General features: G+C 53.3%; 2 protein-coding genes and 1 pseudogene across 2 annotated transcripts; 2 read left to right on the top strand and 1 right to left on the bottom strand.

Annotated features, from left to right (window-relative positions):
- The first annotated feature begins 7,828 nt into the window (after positions 1-7,828).
- LOC135885974 (ribonuclease-like) lies at positions 7,829-8,253 on the top strand (annotated as a pseudogene).
- A 396-nt stretch (positions 8,254-8,649) lies between these two features.
- LOC135886023 (ribonuclease-like) lies at positions 8,650-9,057 on the top strand. The gene has a single exon (XM_065413915.1). It carries the CDS (start codon positions 8,650-8,652, stop codon positions 9,055-9,057), a length of 408 nt encoding a protein of 135 aa, XP_065269987.1.
- Positions 9,058-17,428: 8,371 nt separating this feature from the next.
- LOC135886465 (ribonuclease-like) lies at positions 17,429-17,890 on the bottom strand. Its single transcript, XM_065414188.1, has one exon. It carries the CDS (start codon positions 17,867-17,869, stop codon positions 17,429-17,431), a length of 441 nt encoding a protein of 146 aa, XP_065270260.1. The 5' UTR covers positions 17,870-17,890.
- Positions 17,891-20,841: the final 2,951 nt, after the last annotated feature.

Raw genomic sequence — 20,841 nt, forward strand, 5'->3', positions numbered from 1 at the left:
TCTCTCTATCAGTGTTATAGAGGGTGAACAATTTATGAGTTTACCCTGTATAAGCTTTATACAGGGTAAAACGGATTTATTTGAGGTTTGGATCCCATTGGGAGTTGGGCATCTGAGTGTTATAGACAGGAACACGTCTGTAAGCTGCTTTCAGTTAAGTCTGCAGCTTTGCGGCACATGGTTCAGACCCTGGGTCTGTGTTGGAGCAGACGGGAGTGTCTGGCTCAGTTAGACAGGGTGCTGGAGTCCCAAGCTGGCAGGGAAAGCAGGGGCAGAAGTAGTCTTGGCACATCAGTTGGCAGTTCCCAAGGGGGTTTCTGTGATCCAACCCATCACACCTAGTTCTTGTATTATGAGAAGGAGTAAATAACATTTCCTTATTCACTTTCTCCACACCAGTCAAGATTTTATAGACCTCAATCATATTCCCCCTTAGTCATCTCTTTTCCAAGCTGAAAACTCCCAGTCTTATTAATCTCTCCTCACCTGGAGAGGAGAGATTTCATTTTTGTTGCCCTTTTCTGAACCTTTTCCAATTCCAATATATCTTTTTTAGAGATGGGGTGACCATCGCAGTATTCAACATGTGGGCATACCCTGGTTTTATATACTGGCAACATATTTACTGTCTTATTATCTGTCCCTTTCCTAACCGTTCCTAACATTTTTGACTGCTGCTGCACTTTGAGTGGATGTTTTCAGAGAACTTTCCACAGTGCTCCAAGATCTTTCTTGAGTGGTAACAGCTAATCTAGATCGCATCATTTTATATCTATAGTTGAGATTCTCTTCTCCAATGTGCATTACTTTGCATTTGTCAGCATTAAATTACATCTGCCATTTTGTTGTCCAGTCGCCCAGTTTTGTGAGAAGTTAGCGGAAGGCTCCAGCACCTGGTGGGCTGTGAAATCTATGGTGCAGATGAGAGGTCTTGGGAGCTGCTAGACGACATCCAAGGGCTGGATTTTTGGCAAGAGTTCCAACAGTAGTACCCAGAGAAACCAGGCCCTGGGGCCCCAGGAGGCACCCTTGGGAAGGAGGAATAAGGTCAGAAATCAATGGCTGCAGCAGAGCCAGCCTGGAAGCAGGGCAACCTAATCAGCACAGCTGGCCTGTAATAGGCTACCTGACTGGCTACGCCACCTGATTGGCTGGAAGAGTCAGCAGACTGGCTCTTAAGCCCCACAGCAGCAGCAATTTGGTGACTGCTCAAAGCATTTGTCCATGGTCACAATAACTGTCTTGTTCCAGCTCTGCTACTGCCTGGAATCCAGCCCAGCTCCTGCCTTGACCTCAGCCTTACCCCCATCTTACCTTACTCCGGGTAACCCCCTGGTCCTGAGCCTCAGCTCCGATTCCTGGTTACTAACTCCTTTTCTCACCTCTAGGCCTGACTCCTGCTCTGACCACAAGGCACAACTGACCATATCCTGGTCACTAACAGGTATAAAGCATGGTTATACTGCTCTACCTGCATGCACACTAGGATAGCACTGGACTAATAGCTACATCAGTACAAAAACTGCTCTCTGTCTATCCACCCATCCCCAGACACACCCCTCTCTCTCCCTCTATAATTACATTTGTGCCCATCCCTGTGTGGGAGGAGGACTGGCAGATGCTACAAGAACATGGGAGGTTGTTATTGCCATGAGCATACCTGGCAGGTAGGACTGATGGACCCGCCAAGCTGAGAAGGAGGACAGGTGTTATTACCATGCAAACTGGGAGTCAAGGGCCCGTGTTTCTTTGGTCTCTTAGAAGCTTCTGAACAAGCTCTCGTCCTGGTTTTGCTTAGGAGGTCATGTTGGTCCCTGTTACACTCCTTCACTTCTAGAGTCTCATCAGCTTTAAAAAGGTCCTGTCGGTTCCTTGCATCCGGTGGGATTTGGGACCTGAGCAGGGTGGGAGTTGAGGCCAGCAATCTTGGTTTTATTCTTTATAGGATCGAGTAGGTTAGGACGGGGAGGCTGGGAGTCCTGACTCCTGGGTTCTATCTCCCCATCCATGAGGGGAGTGGTGCATAGTAGTTCCAAAGTCAGAACTGGACACTACTCCAGCAGTGGTTGCACAGTGCCCAATAGCAAGTTAAAATAACCTCTCTCCTCCTTCCTGGAGATTCCCCTATTCACCTCTTTTGGCCACAGCATCACACTAGCTCTTGCTCAGTTGACTGTCCATCAGGACCCACACTCCTTAGCCCACCTATTGTTCTACTAGGGCAGAGTCATTGAGTGTTAATGACCTTTGATTGTCCAGTAGTAGCTTCCAGTCAGGGTTTGGGAGATACCTGACCTGTCCTTGTTAGCAACAGTGGCTTCAATACACACTGGGGTATAGCATACGGAGAGCGCATACAATCAGTCAGAATCCATAAGGTTTACATAGGCCTTGGCTACACTTGAGAGTTACAGCACAATAAAGCCTCCCCCAGTGCTCTAACTCACTCCCCGTCCACACTGGCAAGGCATTTGCAGCACTGTATCTCCGTGGCTGCAGCGCTGCATGTACTCCACCTCCCCGAGAGGAATAACAGCTGCTGCAGAGTGGCTGAGACGCTGGTGCTCAAGTGTAAACGGTTAGTACGCAGTGATTGACCTCCGAAAACTCCCCATAATCCTTTTAAGTGAAGCTTCCTCTCCTTGTTTTGTTGTGATGCCTCTCTTTGTTTTGTTGTGAATTCTGGGCTCCCGGAGCTGTTTATCAAAAAAACAAACACAGCTTGTCATAACTATAAAGGGAAGGGTAACAGCCCTCCTGTGTACAATACTATAAAATCCCTCCTGGCCAGAGACTCCAAAATCCTTTTACCTGTAAAGGGTTAAGAAGCTCAGGTAACCTGGCTGACACCTGACCCAAAGGACCAATAAGGGGACAAGATACTTTCAAATCTTGGTGGGGGGAAGGCTTTTGTTTGTGCTCTTTGTTTTGGTGGGAGTTCGCTCTTGGGACTAAGAGGGACCAGATATCAATCCAGGCTCTCCAAATCTTTCTGAACAAGTCTCTCATATTTCAAACTTGTAAGTAAACAGCCAGGCAAGGCGTGTTAGTTTTATCTTTGTTTTCTCAACTTGTAAATGTACCTTTTACTAGGGTGTTTACCTCTGTTTGCTGTAACTTTGAACCTAAGGCTAGAGGGGGGTCCTCTGGGCTCTTTAAGTTTGATTACCCTGTAAAGTTATTTCCCATCCTGATTTTACAGAGATGATTTTTACCTTTTTCTTTCATTAAAAGCCTTCTTTTTAAGAACCTGATTGATTTTTCCTTGTTTTTAGATCCAAGGGGGTTGGATCTGTATTCACCAGGGAATTGGTGAAGGTCTCTCAAGGCTACCCAGGGAAGGGAATTAGCACATTGGGAGTGGTGGCAGCGGACCAGATCTAAGCTGGTAGTTAAGCTTAGAAGTTTTCATGCAGGCCCCCACATTTGTACCCTAAAGTTCAGAGTGGGGAAGCAGCCTTGACACAGCTACTGTTTGCTGTGAATGTGTAGAGGCAGGCAGGGGGGCTCCCTTTGGAACGCCCACAGCTAATGTTTGCTTGAAGAGAGAGGCGGCGCGGGGGGAGGGGGGTTGGGGTCCGTTTCGGTGAGCGGCTGCTTATCTGGTCTGTGAGGAAAAAAACAAACAGCTCTGTTTGCTTTCAGTGAGTGAGAGAGGGGTGGAGGAGGGAGCGGGGTTGGAACTTGCAAGGCAGGGTGCTGACACAGTATCGGCACTCCAAAAATCCACTCTCTCACCCCGCACACTCCCTGTCACACTCCACCCCACCCCCCGTTTTGAAAAGCACATTGCAGCCACCTGAATGCTGGGATAGCTGTCCATAATGCACCGCTCCCAACACAGCTGCAAATGTTGCAAGTGTGGCTACGCCACTGCATTGTCAGCTGGCAGTGTGGACAGACTGCAGCGCTTTTCCTTACTCAGCTGTACGAAGACAGGTTTACCTCACAGCGCTGTACAGCTGCAAGTGTAGCCAAGGCCATAGAATGTTTGCAATTTGTTGTAGCTGCATTGGTCTCAGGAGTTAGAGAGACAAGGTGGGTGAAGGGATATCTTTTACTGGCCCAACTTCTGTTGGTGGAAGAGACAAGCTTTCGAGCATAAACAGAGCTCTGCTTAATCTCGAAAGCTAGTCATTTTCACCCACAGAAGTTGATCTAACAAAAGAGATTACCTCACCCACCTTGTCTCTCTAAGCGTTACATAAATGGATTCCACAAGCTAACACCTGGGTAATTTATGGAATCACTTTCCCGGAGGGGAACATTTCTGACAGTTAGAGGTTGTCTTATGTATTGAAACAAGGTAGGAGCTGGGTCGGAGCTCGCTGGCCCATTAATGTTGATTTTCAATAAGTCTTGGAGCACTGGGGAAGTTCCAGAAGATTGGAAGAAAGCTAAATTTGTTCCAATATTTTAAAAGGGTGAACGGGATGACCCAGGTAATTATAGACCTGCCAGCCTGACATCGATCCTGGGCAAGATAATGAAGTAGCTGATCTGGCATTATCCTCCTTAAAGAAATAAGGAGGGTAATGTCATTAATGCCAATCAACATGGGTTTATGGAAAATCGACCCTGTCATACTAACTTGATAGCTTTTTTTGATGATATTACAAGTTTGGTTGATAAAGGTAATAGTGTTCACATAGTATACTTAGACTTTTGTGACATGTTTGGCTTGCTAAAGCATAATATTTTGATTACAGCACTAGAACAATACACAATTCACGTGGCCCACCTTAAAAGGATTAAAAACTGATAGTTCTCAAAATGTAGCTATAAATGGGGAATCATCATGGAGTGGGTTTGTTTCTGGTGACGTCCCACAGGGTTTGATTTTTGGCCCTACATGAGCCTCCGGTACAATGCTACAGGCAAAAGGGCTAATGGGATCCTGGGATGAAAGAAAAGGGGAATCTTCAGTAGGAGCGGAGAACTTATTTGACCTCTGTATTTGTCATTGGTGTGACTGGCGTTGGAATACTGTTTCCAGTTCTGGTGCCCACAATTGAAGAAGGATGTTGATAAATTGCAGAGGGTTCAGAGAAGAGCCACAAGAATGACTACAGGATTAGAAAACACCCCTTACAGTGGGAGACACCCCTCAATCTGTTTAGATCAACAAAGAGAAGGTTCAGGGGTGACTTGATCACAAACTACATGTGGAACAAATATTTGATAATGGGGTCTTCAATCTAGCAGAGAGGTCTAACACAATCCAATGGTTCGATTTGAAACTAGAAAAATTTAGGCAGGAAATAAGGTGAAAAATTTTAATGGTGAAGGAAATTAATCATTGGAACAATTTATCAAGAGTTGTGGTGGATTCTCCATCACTGACAAGTTGTTAAATCAAAACTGGATGTTTTTCTAAAAGCTCTGCTCATGGAAGTATTTTGGGGCAGTTCTCTGACCTGTGCTACACAGGAGGTCAGACAAGATAATCACAATTGCCCCTTGTGTCCTTAGAATCTGTGAATCCAGAGTGACTCTGTTGTAGGGGGAGAGACACATGAGTTTTGCAGCAGGTTCTCTATTTTTTAAGAGATTTTCCATTTTTTGATACACCGAGGCCCTTACAAACGCACCCCAGACATTCTATTTTTGCAGTAAGTGTCTTATAACAGGGAGCAGTAAGAGAATCCAGCTCAGTCACATCTCCCAGAGCTCAGCCTGACACAATCTTTTCCCAACATCAGTCCCATCACCACATGGGTAAGTGATGGGAAGGGGATGATATTCTGTATAATGGGCACTAGGGGCAGCAAAGGTAGGTAGACACACCCTGAGATGTTTCAGTGGAACCCACATCTCTGGCAGGACACGTGCTTTTTATTCCGCACCCTTGCCCTGCCTGCTGGGCCACTACTTTTAATTGCAAGATATTGGGAAATTGTCCTTACCCAATTGTTTATTGGATTTCCCCGCTGTGACGTTATTGATATAATCTGGGACCATATAGATCATTCTTGCGACCAAGGTCCTGTAGTGGCACCCAGATCTTGTATGAAGGGGGTCAAGTGGGGTGTCTAAGACAAGGTTATGGTTTATTGGTTATGATTATGCTGTCTATATGTGTGTATCAATTTTGTAGTTGAAGTTATGAATATTGGCTCTATACTGTCTGTATGGCAAACTTATGCTATGCTGCTGGGTGACATCCCCGACAAACTGGTGCTAGCTCTGCCTAGCCTGCTTGATGGCCCATTAAGGACCATCAGCTATACAATGGACCCATTGAGAGAAGGCAGATACGCCTTGTAACTCAGCAAAGTATGCAGGGACTGGCCCATGTGACTCCAGACTCCATTTTGCTGTAATTTTCCACAGTAAGAACAAAGAGGTGTTCTTACACCTGGAAAAGACTATATAAGGCTGAGGCCTCATCTCCATCTTGTCTTCAATCCTGCTTCATACCTCTGGAGGAACTTTGCTACAAGCTGAAGCTCTGAACAAAGGACTGAGGACCCATCCCAGCTGGGGATGTATTCCAGAGACTTGATTTGAACCTGCAGTTTATTCTATCGCTGCTGCAAGCCTGAACCAAGAACTTTGCCATTACTGTATGTAATTGATTCCATTTAACCAATTCTAACTCTCATCTCTATCTTTTTCCTTTTATGAATAAACCTTTAGATTTTAGATTCTAAAGGATTGGCAACAGCGTGATTTGTGGGTAAGATCTGATTTGTATATTGACGTGGGTCTGGGGCTTGGTCCTTTGGGATCAGGAGAACCTTTTTCTTTTACTGGGGTATTGGTTTTCATAACCATTTGTCCCCATAACGAGTGGCACTGGTGGTAATACTGGGAAACTGGAGTGTCTAAGGAGATTGCTTGTGAGACTTGTGGTTAGCCAGTGGGGTGAGACCGAAGTCCTCCTAGTCTGGCTGGTTTGGTTTGCCTTAGAGGTGGAAAAACCCCCAGCCTTGGGCTATAACTGCCCTACTTGAGCAATTTGTCCTGAGTTGGCACTCTCAGTTGGGTTCCGCCAGAACCGCATCGTCACACCCGCCCACTCCTCCCCCTCCATACCTGGCTGGAGGATCTGGCCGAGGTTCAACTCCGCAGAGGCTGGGATCCATCACTCTGATGGCAGCAAAGGAACAAGGAGTTGGGTGAGTCGCAGGAGATTCCACCAGCTGGGAGAGAGCAGAGAACAGGGTCACATGGGGCTGGAATTGCAGAGTTTTTTTCTGAGAGGCAGCATGATACAGTGGCTATCACAGAGAGGCTCGGAGCCAGGACTCCTGGGTTCTATCTCCACCTTGGCGTGGGGAGCAGTGGGAGAGAGGACAGGATGTAGGGGCTGGTGTCAGTGGGGCTCAGTGCAACACGTCGCACAGTGGGGTGGGAATAATTATAGAATCGTAGGACTGGAAGGGACGTTGAGAGGTCATCTAGTCCAGTCCCCTGTACTCATGGTAGGACTAAGTACTATCTAGACCATCCCTGACAGGTGTTTGTCTAACCTGCTCTTAAACATCTCCAATGACGGAGACTCCACAACCTCCCTAGGCAATTTATTCCAGTGCTTAACCACCCTGACAGTTAGGAAGTTTTTCCTAATGTCCAACCTATACCTCCCTTGCTGCAGTTTAAGTCCATAGCTTCTTGTCCTATCCTCAAAGGTTAAGGAGAACAATTTTCTCCCTCCTCCTTGTTACAAGGAGGGGCAGGGCTTTGGGGGCAGAGTGAGATGGGAGAGGGAAGAGGCTTTGGGCCCAGCAGGTTCCATAGAGGAGGCAGATCCCCACCCCGAACCATCTCCATCCATCTCCCCCTTGTGTCCCCGCTGCAGGTCGATCCAGCAACAGACACAGCCATGGCTCTGAGGGGACCCCGCCCCACATTCCTGCTGACCCTCCCTTGCTGGCTGCCTGTGTGGCTCTAACCCTCGGGCAGAGGTGGAACCTGCTGAATGACATATTCTGGAAAGACCATGTGGACTACCCCAAGACACGCGCCATCAACAACAACGCCTACAGCAACAGGATGATGTGGGACCGGGTGATGTACTTGAAGTACACCAACACCTTCATCCATGCGACGGCCAAGGATATCAACAAAGTCTGCACAACGGCTGGGTTATCCGCTGGGCCCTACCGGCACGTGAGCACGAGTTTCTTCAGCATCACCACCTGCACATTTGACCCCTGGAGCATCTCTTACACCGGGATCAGCGCAAAACAAAAAATCGTCATCTCCTGCTTGAATCGTCTCCCTGTTTTCTATGTGAAGAGCACATAGGACCAGCGCTAGGCATGGAGGGTAGGCAGGGGACCCTGCTGCTTCCTCCAATCCTGCTCCAGCTCCTTCGTGACAGTCACCACACCTAGCTCCTCACCTACCTCTGAACACAGGACAAATTGTAGAGGTGTTTCGTCCCCTCACCTTCTGCTGCCCCTAGTGCCCATTATACAGTATAGCTTCTTGTCCTATCCTCAGAGGTTAAGGAGAACAATTTTTCTCCCTCCTCCTTGTAACAAGGAGGGGGCAGGGCTTTAGGGGGAGAGTGGGGTGGGAGAGGGAAGGGGCTTTGGGCCCAGCAGGTTCCATGGAAGGAGCCAATCCCCACCCCCCGCTGTCTCCATCCATCTCCCCCTTGTGTCCCCGCTGCAGGTCGATCCAGTGACAGACACAACCATGGCTCTGAGAGAACCCCACCCCACATTCTTACTGCCCCTTGCCCTGCTGGCCACCTGCCTGGCTCTAACCCTCAGACAGGGATGGAACCCGCTGAACAACATATTCCAGAAACAGCACATGAACTTCCCCAAGACCCCCGCCACCAATGACCACGCCTATTGCAACAGAATGATGTGGATCCAGGTGATGTACTGGAAATACATCAACACCTTCATCCGCGCATCGAACGTGAACATTAACAAAGTCTGCACGACAGATGGGGCATCCAACGGGCCCTACCAGTACGTGAGCATGCGTTCCTTCTACATCACCATCTGCACATTTCACCCCTGGAGCATCTCTTACACCAGGATCAGCGCAGTCCAAAGAATTGTCATCTTCTGCCGGAATGATCTCCCTTTTTAGTATGTGAAGCATATATAGGCCCCAGCACTAGGCATGGAGGACAGGCAGGGGACCCTGTTACTTCCTCCAATCCTGCTCCAGCTCCTCACCTACCTCTGAACATAGGTCAAATTATATAGATGTTTCCACCCTCTGCTGCACCTACTTCCCATTATACAGCATAAACACCCCTTCCCTGCCCCCACCCTCTGTCACCCCTTATGCCCATTATAAAAAATAGCAAATCTTGCTCCCCAGTCCCTGATAGCAGACTGGTGAATCCAGGCCTTTTCAGCTCCTGTAGCCAGCCAGGAGCTCCTCTTGGTCCCCCAGTCTCTGTAAGCAAACTGCACTCACTCCGGCCCTGTAGCTCCTTTTATATGAGCCTCATTGGCTGCTTCCCTGCAGCCACTCTGACCCAGTTGGAGGACCTCCACTTCTTACCTGGGATGGGTGTGGCAGGACCCTGAGGCCTCCAGCAGGGGGCCTTTGGGCCTAGTCCACCCCAACACAGTCACATTGGGGATAGCAAGGACATAAGCCACATAAGCCAGGAAAGCGTTGGAAAATGTTGTGGTTTTCAGTGATACTCCGTTTTCAAGCCCAGTCTCAACCTTTCACCCCAGTCATGGGAACAGAACCCAGTTGTCCTGACTCCCACATCTGGCCCTGCTTTAACCCACGAGACCCCACTTCTCATTAAGTGCTTGGCAGGGCCGGCACAACCCATTAGGCGGTATTTCGCGGGCGGGACCTTCCGCCACCTAGGGCGGCAAAAAAGCTGGCGGCGCTCCTGGTGCTTGGAATTAAACCTAGGAGTCCTGAGTCTTCATGCGCCCTTTTCTAACCCAGTGGAAACCGCTTCCCTCCCAGGGTCAGTATAAGGGAGGCCATCCAGAGAACTGTCCACAAGGGGACATCTTGCACCTGCCTATGCTGGACCAGGCCAACAACCATGATGGGTTCCCAAGCTAGATGGACCCACGGTCTATTCTCTTCTGGCAACTCCAATTCCCACCAACCACCTGTCCCACTGCTGGGAACCCTGCCTGATCTCCCACCTCCCTTGGCCTGTGGTCCCCCTGCTCCCCACCTCACCAGCTGCCGGAACCCCTCCCCAATGCCCCCACACACACTCCTACAGCCTGCGCTCCCCCCCATGATGCCCATCTCCTCTTGCTGATCAGGACAAGTGGCCTGTGACCTGGGTTCTGTTCCCAGCTCTGGCACTGACCACGGAAAATCCCCAGGCCACTGGAGGCCCCTTTGGCAGCTGTGACCTGCTCCTCCAGCCAGGTCGCTCTCGGCTCTTGCCCCTTTCGGGGTAATCAAGAGTCCAGCCCAACCACAGGGAAACCCCATGTCTGGTGGCCTCAATGCCAAGGTCCCCATCCGGAGCTTGTCTTTGGTGTCCCTGGCAGCCTTACCTTCTCCCCCAGGTCTGGGGAGAGCTAGGGGGACCCAGGCCCTTCCTCCAAGCTCCTGCCACTTTCCTGTCCCTGCCCGACAGGGTCTTCCCTGGGTCCCTGACCCTCTGTTCCCATCATGTCCTCACAGCTTCTTCCCAGCTGGCTATGGAGGAGCTTCTGCCAAGCTGCTCCCAGCCCCTCCCGCAGTCGCTGGGCTGCATTTTACACAGTCCTTCCGTCCCCACCCCACCACCCACCCCAGTGGGAGCTGGAGTTGGGGTTCAGGTGGACACACCACCACATGCACAACGGCGTGATCCCTGGGCAGAGATGAGCAACACACAGCCGGTGACTCTTCACCAGGGGAAACAAGCCAAACCAGCTGTGCGATCCTCCTGGCGACGAAGCCCAGGCACATTTCACCTCCATGTAGCTGGCCAAGGTCAGCCCGATGCCCCCACCTGGGGTTCGCTTCACCTAGCTACATGGAGCTAAAGTGCAGCACCTTGCTCCCGGAGGCTGTCCCATGGGGAGGATGATGGTGAGTCTCCGTGTGGCTGAGGGCGGCTGCCTTCCGTAGAGTGCATAAGACTGAGTGTGTGTATGTGTGTGTGTGTGTGTGTGTGTGTGTGTGTGTGTATCCAGCAGTTCCTACTCCTTGTCACCCAGCCACAAGCCCGTGGGCAAACCAATCAGCCTTGCAGCCCAGCCCAGACTGGGGTGTTTGCCAGGGGAAATCACTGCAAAATATCACCGAGTCTGTGTCTCTCTTTCCCTCTGCCTCTCTCTGACAAACTGGCTCCATAGCTCAGCAAGTAACTCCCTGACCTTAGAAACCAACCGTTGTGATGTTTGCATCTCACCAGGGTGTTGCCTGCTCTTTCAGATGGGCAGGGGGAGTTTTGTACCAGGGAACATCTAGTGTCTGGTTCTCCATGTGTCTGGATGTGTATATATGCACCCCGCAAGGGTACCTCCCCCTGGCCACACAGGGGATTTACTCCATACGAGTCTGGTCCCCCTTCCATCATGTGCTGTCCCCATGGCCCCTCTCACTGTGCTCCCTCTTCGGGACTTAACCCTCCAGCCTGGCCACTCTCTGTGTTTCTCCCCTGGGGGTATCACAGTACCAATGGATCAGCTGTCCTCATGCCACTCTGGACAGGCTTCCAATCCCTGGTCAGGTCTGGTGCCCCTTTCCCAGTGGCTGGTAGGGGAACCCAGGCCCACCCACTTTTTCTGGTTCCAGCCTAGTTACCCCTCTCTCCAGCAACTATAGTCTGCTCCATCTCAGACCCTGTTTCTGTTTCCATCTCTGTGCTCTATCTTCTGGCTCCCTCCTCCCTGGGTTTTCCAGCCCAAACTCCTTCCTCCCAGGGAGTGACTGCAGACTACTTCCCCTGCAGCCCCTTTCTGTTCTCAGCTTACTGGCTTTGTACCAGCCTGGCCTGTACCTGCTCTGCGGCCCTTGCTTAGCCAGCCTGGTTCTCCCCCAGGAGCAGCCTAGCAGGTTATTGAGACCCTCCCCAGCTACCTTATCCCTTTCAGGTGAGGAGTGGCATGAACACCCCAGCACACTGAGTATGGTTGTGCATGTGTTCCTGTATGAGTGTGTGTGGTCATCAGGCAACCTGCCCTTGGTGTCATTGTTGAATAACCATTTGTATATGTAGATTGTCGTGCCAGTCAAGTACTGATAAACAGAGTTGTGTGTATCTGTGTGTGTGAGAGAGAGACAATGTGTCTGTGCAGTGAGTGTGTCTGTGTAGAGTGCATGCAGGTGTGTATAAGGTTCATGCACGTCTGCATGAGGAAATGCACGTTGGGATGTAAAATGTGTGTGTGCATAAAGCGTGTGTGTGTCAGAGAGGCCAGGTCTACATTGCAAAGGTTTGCCAGCATAACTGTGTTGCTCAGAGGGGTGTGGAAAATCACACCTCTGACTCACAGACCTGTGCTGGCAAAAGCCCCTGTGCAGATGCTGATAGAAGAGACCTTTTGCCAGAATGTCACTATTTACCACGGCTCCACTAGGGGGCTCTGCCAGTACAGCTATGCTGGCACAGCCTTTCTAGTGTCAACTAGCCCTGCCTGGCTAGACTGAATGCATGTATATGTATGGGGTCTGTGCATGTAGTGTGTATGCATCTGTGTGGAGGGGCTGGGAGGGTGTGTGTGTGAGTGCGCGCGCAGGGTGCATCTGGATATGTTTGTATGGATGTGTCAGTGAATGTGTTTGTAAGAATATGCGTGTGTGTGTGTGTGTGTGTACAGCACTCTGTGGGGGTGTGCGCTTTGTCAAACTGCTTGTGTTTGTGTCACTCTCTGTGCCTGAGGGTGCATTTGTCCCTGTGTCTGTCTGACCTGGGGCTTTGTCACCAGCTCAACTGGTAACCCTCTGATCCCTGGATTTATCCTGTTGGAGGGGGATCTGGAGCAGACCGGGCTGGCTGGGCTCAGGGGGATCTGGGACAGGCCAGCTGCTATCCTATTCACCCTGCAGGGTCCCCACATGATCATGGGCTTGGGGCTTTGACGCCCCCGCAGTCCCACAGCAGACCAAGATCTGGCCCTGACAGGCTCCCCACGACCCCGTCACCCAGGACCGGCCCCTGCCCGTCCCGGGCTCACTGGGTGTCAGTTAGGGTTGCCAACTTTCTAATTGTACAAAACCGAACACCCTAGCCCCACTCCTTCCCCAAGGCCTCACCACCCACCCTGCCTCTTCCCAGAGGCCCTGCCCCCCCTCACTACATTTCCCCTCCCTCGGTGGCTCGCTCTCCCCCACCCTCACTCACTTTCAATGGGCTGGGGCAGGGGGTTGGGGTGCAGGAGGGGGAAAGGACTCTAACTGTGGGTGCTGGCTCCAGGGTAGGGCCAGAAATGAGTGGTTTAGGGTGCCAGAGGGGCCTGCAGGCTGGGTCAGAGTGCTGGGGTGTGGGAGGGGGTGAGGGCTCCACCTGGGGGTTTGGGCTCTGGGGTGGGGCTAGGGATAAGGTGTTTAGTGTACAGGAGGGGGCTCCAGGCTGGGGGGTGGGGCTGAGGCATTCAGAGTGCAGGAGGGGCTGCGGGTTGAGGCAGGGGATTGGGGTGAAGGAGGGGGTATGGGCTCTGGGCTGGGGGTGCGGGCTCTGGGTTGGGGCCGGGTATAAGGAGTTTAGGGTGTGGGATGGGCTCTGGGCTGGGGCAGGTGGTTAGAGTGAAGGGGGGTGTGAGGGCTCCAGCTGGGGGTGCAGGCTCTGGGGTGGGCCCAGGGATGAGGGGTTTGTGGTGCAGGAGGGGGCTCTAGGTTGGGGGGGCTCAGGGCTGGGGCAGGGGGTTGGGGCAGGGGGTTGGGGCTCAGGCTTACCTCGGGCAGCTCCCAGTCAGTGACATAGCAGGGCTAAGGTATGCTCCCTGCCTGTCCTGCCTCCGCACTGCGCCCCGGAAATGGCCAGCAGGTCTGGCTCCTAGGTGATGGAGTGAGGGCAGTAGGCTCTGTGCGTTGCTGTCATGCACAGGCACTGCCCCCCTCCCGCCCCCCCAAGCTCCCATAGTCCACAGTTCCCCACCAGTGGGAGTGCGGAGCCAGTGCTTGGGACAGGGGTAGGGCGCAGAGTCCCGTGCCTCCCTCCCCCCACCTAGGAGCCAGACGAGAGCCAGGACAGGTAGGGTCTAGTCTGCCTTAGACCGGCAGCACCGCCGACTGGACTTTTAGCAGCCTGGTCGGCAGTGCTGACCGGAGCTGCCAGGCCAGGGGTGAAAGTAACTTAAAGGACTTACTGGCACGCCGGAGTCCTGAGCAGGGGATGGGGCCTCAACCAGAAGAGGCGGGGCCATTAAAATCCCCGGGCCCTTTAAATCACCGACGGAGCCCCGGGGGCTCCCAGCTGCTGCCGCTCCCCCAAGCATGGTGGAGATTTAAAGGGCCCGGGGCTCTGCTGCAGTTGTGGCGCCTGGAGCCCCCGGCCCTTTAAATCACTGCCAGAGCCTGGCCGCTGCTACCACCACAGGTCCTTTAAATAGTCACCCGAGCCCCCCTGCTGGAGCCCCTGTGGTAGCGGCAGCAGCCAGGGCTCTGGCGGTGATTTAAAGGACCCGGGGCTCCTGGCCACTGCCAGGAGTCCCAGGCCCTTTAAATCGCCAGCATGGGTTAGCCGGTCCGGTCCGGTCCGGTGTACTGGCTCTTGCCGGTACGCCAGACCAGACCAGACCAGACTGGCTTACTTTTGCCTCTGCACCAGGCTCCCTTTTCGACTGGGTGTTGGTTGGTGCCAACATGTCTCATACTATTGGGAGGGTGGGCAGAGGTGCTGATCTGCTGGAAGGTGCGAATGGTGCCAGCAGCCAGTTGTCCGAGCTGTAGACAATTGCAGCCAGGAGCGGCGCCAGGGTTTTTGGCGCCCTAGGCAGGGGTCCTTCCGCGCTCCCGGTCGTCGGCGGCAATTCTGTGGCAGGGGGGTCCTTCCGCGCTCCGGGTCTTCGGGGCACTTCGGCGGCGGGTCCCGGAGCGAGTGAAGGACCCGCCGCAGAATTGCCGCCGAAGACCCGGAGCGCGGAAGGACCCCCCGCTGCCGAATTGCTGCCAAGGGCGGCAAAATGCCACCCCCCACAAATCCTGGTGCCCTAGGCAACCGCCTAGGTCACCTAAATGGAAGCACCGGCCCTGATTGCAGCGGTGGCTGTGCTAAAGAGCTCGCTCTGGCTCTGCCTACACTGGACGTTGGAAGTCCGGGCTCTGATCCCAGTTTAATCCCAACTCCCCCTTCCCTCCACACCCAAATCAGTCTGATTCAGGACTGGTTCCAGGGGCCGAGACAGAGCCCCATGCCTGCTGAGACTCAGCACCAAGCTTTGTCATCTGGCAGCCAGAGAGCAGCGTCAGAAGGGCTGAGCAGTGCAGTGGGGACGCGTTAGTGCAGCTGCCAATTATGGGCAGCGTGTGACTCCCGCATCTGGGGAGGACGGGCGTGCCTGGAATGTGTCCCCCCCCCCGCTTCTCTGCCCCAAGGCCTGGCCCCTGCTCAGCCCTTCCCCCGCATGGCCCGCCCCCACTCTGCCCCCTACCCGAGGCAGGAAGAGGAGCAGCATGGGCGGGGCCACAGGGGAAGAGGACAAGCGGGAGTGAGCAGCATACCCAGCGTGGGCAGGGCCATGTCTAGGGCAGCAGCAGCGGGCTCTTTGTGGAGTTTTAGCCTCCCCTGGCCTCTTATACCCGTCACCATGCTGCCACGGGTAAGGCCAGGTTTACAATGCAGCAGGGGCTCGGATAAGGCAAGTCCTCCAGTCCAGGGTCACAACGCAGTGGGGCCGTATCCTGTGTGTCTCCCCTTCACTTTTCTGATTTTCCCCCCAGAACATTCCCCGAGTGGGTGGAACTGATCTCCAAGAGCTATCACCCGCGTGATGCCATCGAGGGGAGCGTAGGGCCTTCACAAACTGGCATCAGTTTAGGACCGGGTCGTGCACGACAGCAGGGAACTAGACTGCCCCAAGGAGATACGCACTAACAATGCCTGACTTACATGATCACAGCACTGACTGCTGAGCTGGAGATCCTCCAGGTCCCAAACGCTTCCCCTACGAATATTCCCATCTCCCTGCACTGCCATTGACTTCTTTGTGAGCAAGACTGAGCCAGGTCCCCGTCCCTGCCTCGGTTTAACACACCTGTGGGAAGATCCTGGTCTGGTCTGTGTAAAGGGCTTGGAGGCCGAGTGCTGTATCACAGCAAAGGGGCATTGAGGTGGTGATGGCTGCTGTACGTGCCCTGCTGTTCCTGGGAGCTGCAGAGCAGTGGGTGAAGGGGCTAGGGCAAGAGAGGTCAGCTCTGTCTCCCTACTGCAAACCTGTCTGGGACACAGCCCCATAGGTGGCCGTGGGGTCCGGGGACACTTCCAGCCCCGTAGAGACTTTGGCTGCAAGCAGAGGAGCCATTCACTGGCAAACCTCAGAGGAAACCTCTTTGTTCCCGGATCTCCCTCCCGACATGCACCCAGAGCCAGCTAGACCCTGCCGAGCTGGGTCAACATTGCAGCTGGTGCCCTCCTGTACCCCGTTCCCCAAGTGCCACCGAGCCACCCAGCCTGTGGCTACACAGGGACTAGGGGCAGGGCCTCTGAAAGGGAAAGGCTTCATATCCAATCCCCACCACCTTGAGCCAGCCAGTTCTGGGGCCAGATCAGAGCCAGTGCCCCCTAAAGAGGAAAAGCCCCGGATTGCACTCCCCAACCCCCTGAGCCAGCTGTTCCCCCTGACCTAGGGCTGGATCGGAGCCTCTGCACCTTCTCCCATTCCCTGATCCCTCTGAGCAATCTAGCTGTATTTCTGACATGCTGCTAGGGTTAAATAACTCTCCCCCTCATTCTGCGTTTGCAGGAAAATATTTTATTGCAAGAAGCAGCGAAAAAATTGAACTCGGTGACAGCTTCCCCAGGGCTCAGCCTGAGACAACATCCACACAGCATCCAGTTGATCAGGGATGGGGAAGGGCTGTACAGTATAATGGGCACTAGGGGCAGCAGGGAGTGGGGGATGGCGAAGGGGCAGCCATCAAGGGTTTTATTGGGATATTGATCTATCCTGGGAGACTAAAATAGGGCACCCGAACCAAATCAATCTGAGGTTTCAGAGCCGCTTGGCCCCTTCCCCTGTTGGGTTCAGGGCAGCCCAGCTCAAGTTCAGGGCAGTTGTGTTTGGATCCTGCTCAGCGAGGCGGATGCTGGGCTCAGAATGAGGGTCTCAGTGCCAGCCGGGGGAGAGGGGCTGGGCACCCGGATTTTCACTCATGTGTCTGGGAACTGGGCACCTAGTGTGGGAAATTCCCCCGCAGGCCCCAAGCTGCCGGCCTGTGAGATGAGGGGAGACGCTGAATGTCCCTGTGGCGAGCACTGCCCAGGAGGCTGGGACGAGGCAGGAGAGCCCCCAGCGACAGGGGTCTGCACTGGAGCGAACGGGGAGAGCAGGGGACCCCCTGCTCCGAGCCCATGACCAGCACCTGGGCTCTACAGGACTCTGATGAAGCGCACGGGCAGCCCCTGGTTACAGGCCACACGGATCCTGCGGGTCTGGGGTATTCCTCTGTAGACACAGCTCGGTGGGCGGGGGGGGCTGCGCACCTGGCAGGTGGTGAGGGGGTAGGGTGCGTTGCTGTCGCATTCGTTGTATTGGTTGCATCTCCCTCCAGTGGTGCAGATGGCCCGGAGCCGGTTGGCGGGGGCGTGGATGTAGGTGTGGGTGAGTTTGCACATATGGATCTTCTGGCTCAGGAGCCTCATCATGTAGTCGCAGTAGCTCTGGCCCTTGGGGGGTTTGGTCTTGGGGAAATCAACGTGTTCGCTCACAAACTTTCGGTAGCTGTCGGGTGGTCTGATGATCTGGGCCCATCCAGCGGCCAGCAGGATGAGGGTCAGGAAGAGCAAGGGGCCGGGTCTCCTCAGGGCCATGGCCGCGTCTGTCACTGGATTCACCTGCAGTGTGGAGAGAGGGGGGAGATGAATGGAGACAGGGGTGGGGATCTGCCTCCTCCCTGGAACCTCCTGGAATACAAATGCCTCCCATTATCCCCTCCCACTCCACTCTGCCCCCAGTGCTCTAAAAATAGGGGAGTTATTTATTTGTATCACATGGCACCTAAATACTCTGCTGAAGATCTGGGCTCCCATTGTGCCATGTGCTGCACAGACCCCAGTTGAGATCAGGGCTTCCCCCCTCTAAGCCACTAATCCCCACTTCCCTCCCAGAGGTGGAGATAGAACCCTGAGTACTGACCCCCTCTGCTCTAACCACTAGCCCACACTGCCTTCCAGAAACAAACCCTGCAGTTACAGCCCCATGTGTCACTGTTCTCTCCTCTCTCCTGGCTGGTAGAATCTCCTGCAACGTACCCAAGTCCTTGTTCCTTTCCTGTTGTCGGAGCGATGGATCTCAGCCTCTGCTGAGCTGAACCTCACCCTGATCCTCCTGCACGTCTTGGAGCATGTTATATAGAGCCCAGCCAGAGAGGGAGGTGGAAGAGTGGGAGGACTAAATCCAGGAAGCAATTGGGTCAGCAGAGCTTCCTGATATCTGGCAATTAGAAGCAGTGTCCCAGCAGGCCCCCAAGCATGGGTGGGGAACAACCAGCACAGCTCTGGGCTCCACAGAAACATCTCAGGGTGCGTCTACCCAGCAAGTGAAGGTGTGATTGTAGTGCAGGTGGGCAGAGCTGTGCCAGCTTTAGCCTAGTTAGTGTGGGTAAAAACAGCAGGCAGCAGAGACTTCACCATGGGCTAACTGCCCCAGTACCAGCCTGCCAGGGACCCTGGGTACAACTCTGGTTGGTTGTCTGTGCTGCAGTTCAGGCTATCATGTCTCTACTGCTCTTTTTATCTGTGCTAGCTAGATTAAAGCTAGCATAGTGTAACCCTTCTGCCCATCTAAGTTGGCAGCAACAAGGGCCGGGTTCTGTATCTAGAGGTTCCGTTTCAATAACGCAATGCAAAACCGGCTCGAGCCCCTACCCAGTGACCTGGGACAATTACATACCACCCCCCCGGGCGCCGCTAGGAGGCAATACTTCCCCTCTCGCAAGCACGGAGTCTGAGTGTAGCAGAAAATGCAAAAGACTCACCCCAGCAAATTGGGCTGTGTCCTTTCCCTTTGGTTCTTGAATCCAGCAACCCAAAAATCACCCAGAGTCCTCAAAGTCCAACACCCCCAAAGTCTCTTGGGTCCAGCAACCACCCAAAGTCCCAAAAGTCCAACAACCCCCAAAGTCTCTGTCCCTGGTCAGTGCAACCCCAGAGTAAAAGGGGGGCACGCAGGGTGTTAAGGGGCACCTTACGTGATCTGAGGCTGGCCGGCCATCTCTCCGCAGCCTTCACCACGAGCCAGTCCACTTCCTGCCGTCCCACGAACTGCTCTGCTCTACGAGCTGCTCCGCTCCAGCCGTCTCCGCAAATGGCTCCGCTCACTGACCTGTGAGCCGCTCCAGCCGTCCCCACAAACAGCTCTGCTCGCCATTCTTTCCGTCCCCGCAAGGTTCTGCGCCGCTCGCTGCTCCTCCAGCCGTCCCCGCAAACTTGCTTCGCCAGCCGCTTAGCAATATAGCTTCAGGCTCCCCCACTATTTAACACAGCTCTCAGCTCTTAATAACTTTAGCTCTTTTGCGATTTCAGCTCATAGTAGGGGAGCCACAGTGCTGGTGCACCATTGGCCCAAAGTGAATTCAGCTCAGCAGCCTGTAACTAGACTCCTAATAGAATCAAAGTTAGCTCTGACATTCAACAGGGGAGAGAGGAGATGGTGCAATTGGTGTTTCAAGCCCTGAAAGGAGGCCCAGACCATCAGATACAAATACCTATCACCCATCCTCTCTCAATTCACTGGGATTTGTAACCCATGCCCCTTGTCTAGCAAGTGCTACTTAATTACTGGTGAGTCTCTCTGTCATACAACAGTTCCACTGGCCTTGATTCACCGAATCAGGGTAACAACACTTTATTCTTCCTGCCCCAATAACAGAGAAACTGGGGATCCCACACCAGCCAAAGTAACCACTTTCAGTTGTTGTTGTCCCAGGCTAGGCAGGTAGGTGTGCCTATGCAAACGAGGTCAGCCCCTGAAGTTATTTTCAACCCTCACCATAATTCACCACCAGATCATAGAATCATAGAATCATAGAATATCAGGGTTGGAAGGGACCTCAAGAGGTCATCTAGTCCAACCCCCTGCTCAAAGCAGGACCAATTCCCAACTAAATCATCCCAGCCAGGGCTTTGTCAAGCCGGGCCTTAAAAACCTCCAAGGAAGGAGGGTAGAGCTTATCCTGACTCTGCTTACAATAGGATCCCCCACCCATGCTGCCATCACACCTTCATTTGCTGTGTAGATGCACCCTAAGTCCTGACCCACTGGCACCTTCCTAATGCAGTCCTAGCCTAGAAACTCGCAACTCTACCAGTGCCCCTCACTCCTGATCCGCAGCCCCCTGCTATCCCAGCCCTGAACTCTCCCCACCTACCCACACAGAGCTCCACTAATGCCCCTCGATCTCAGCCTGCAGCCCTCTACTCTCTCTCTGCCCTTGGCTCCCCTTGGACAGATTTGTGCTGATGCCTTTCAATCCTGACCAGCAGCCCCACCACCATCCCCTCCACAGGCAGCTCTGGACCTTAATGAGGAACTATAAAAATGGCTTCTTCTCATCTGATTAGCAGGCCACCGGGTTTCTGAAAGTACAACCCACACACCTCCAGGGTGTGGTGTTCTGTCCCATCTAGTGGCACCGAGACCACTTAGAGAGAGATTAATGAGTCTGCTCTACAGCCTTAGCTAACAGCCCCATGGCTTTTTACCTCATGCAGTAGAGGCTCAGGCATTTAGCTGCAGAGGTCCCAGGTTCGATCCTGCTTGCCGAGAACCGGGGTCTGTCAGT

The sequence above is a fragment of the Emys orbicularis genome, chromosome 12 (genome assembly GCF_028017835.1).
Source record: "Emys orbicularis isolate rEmyOrb1 chromosome 12, rEmyOrb1.hap1, whole genome shotgun sequence".
In the NCBI taxonomy this organism is placed as follows: domain Eukaryota; kingdom Metazoa; phylum Chordata; order Testudines; family Emydidae; genus Emys; species Emys orbicularis.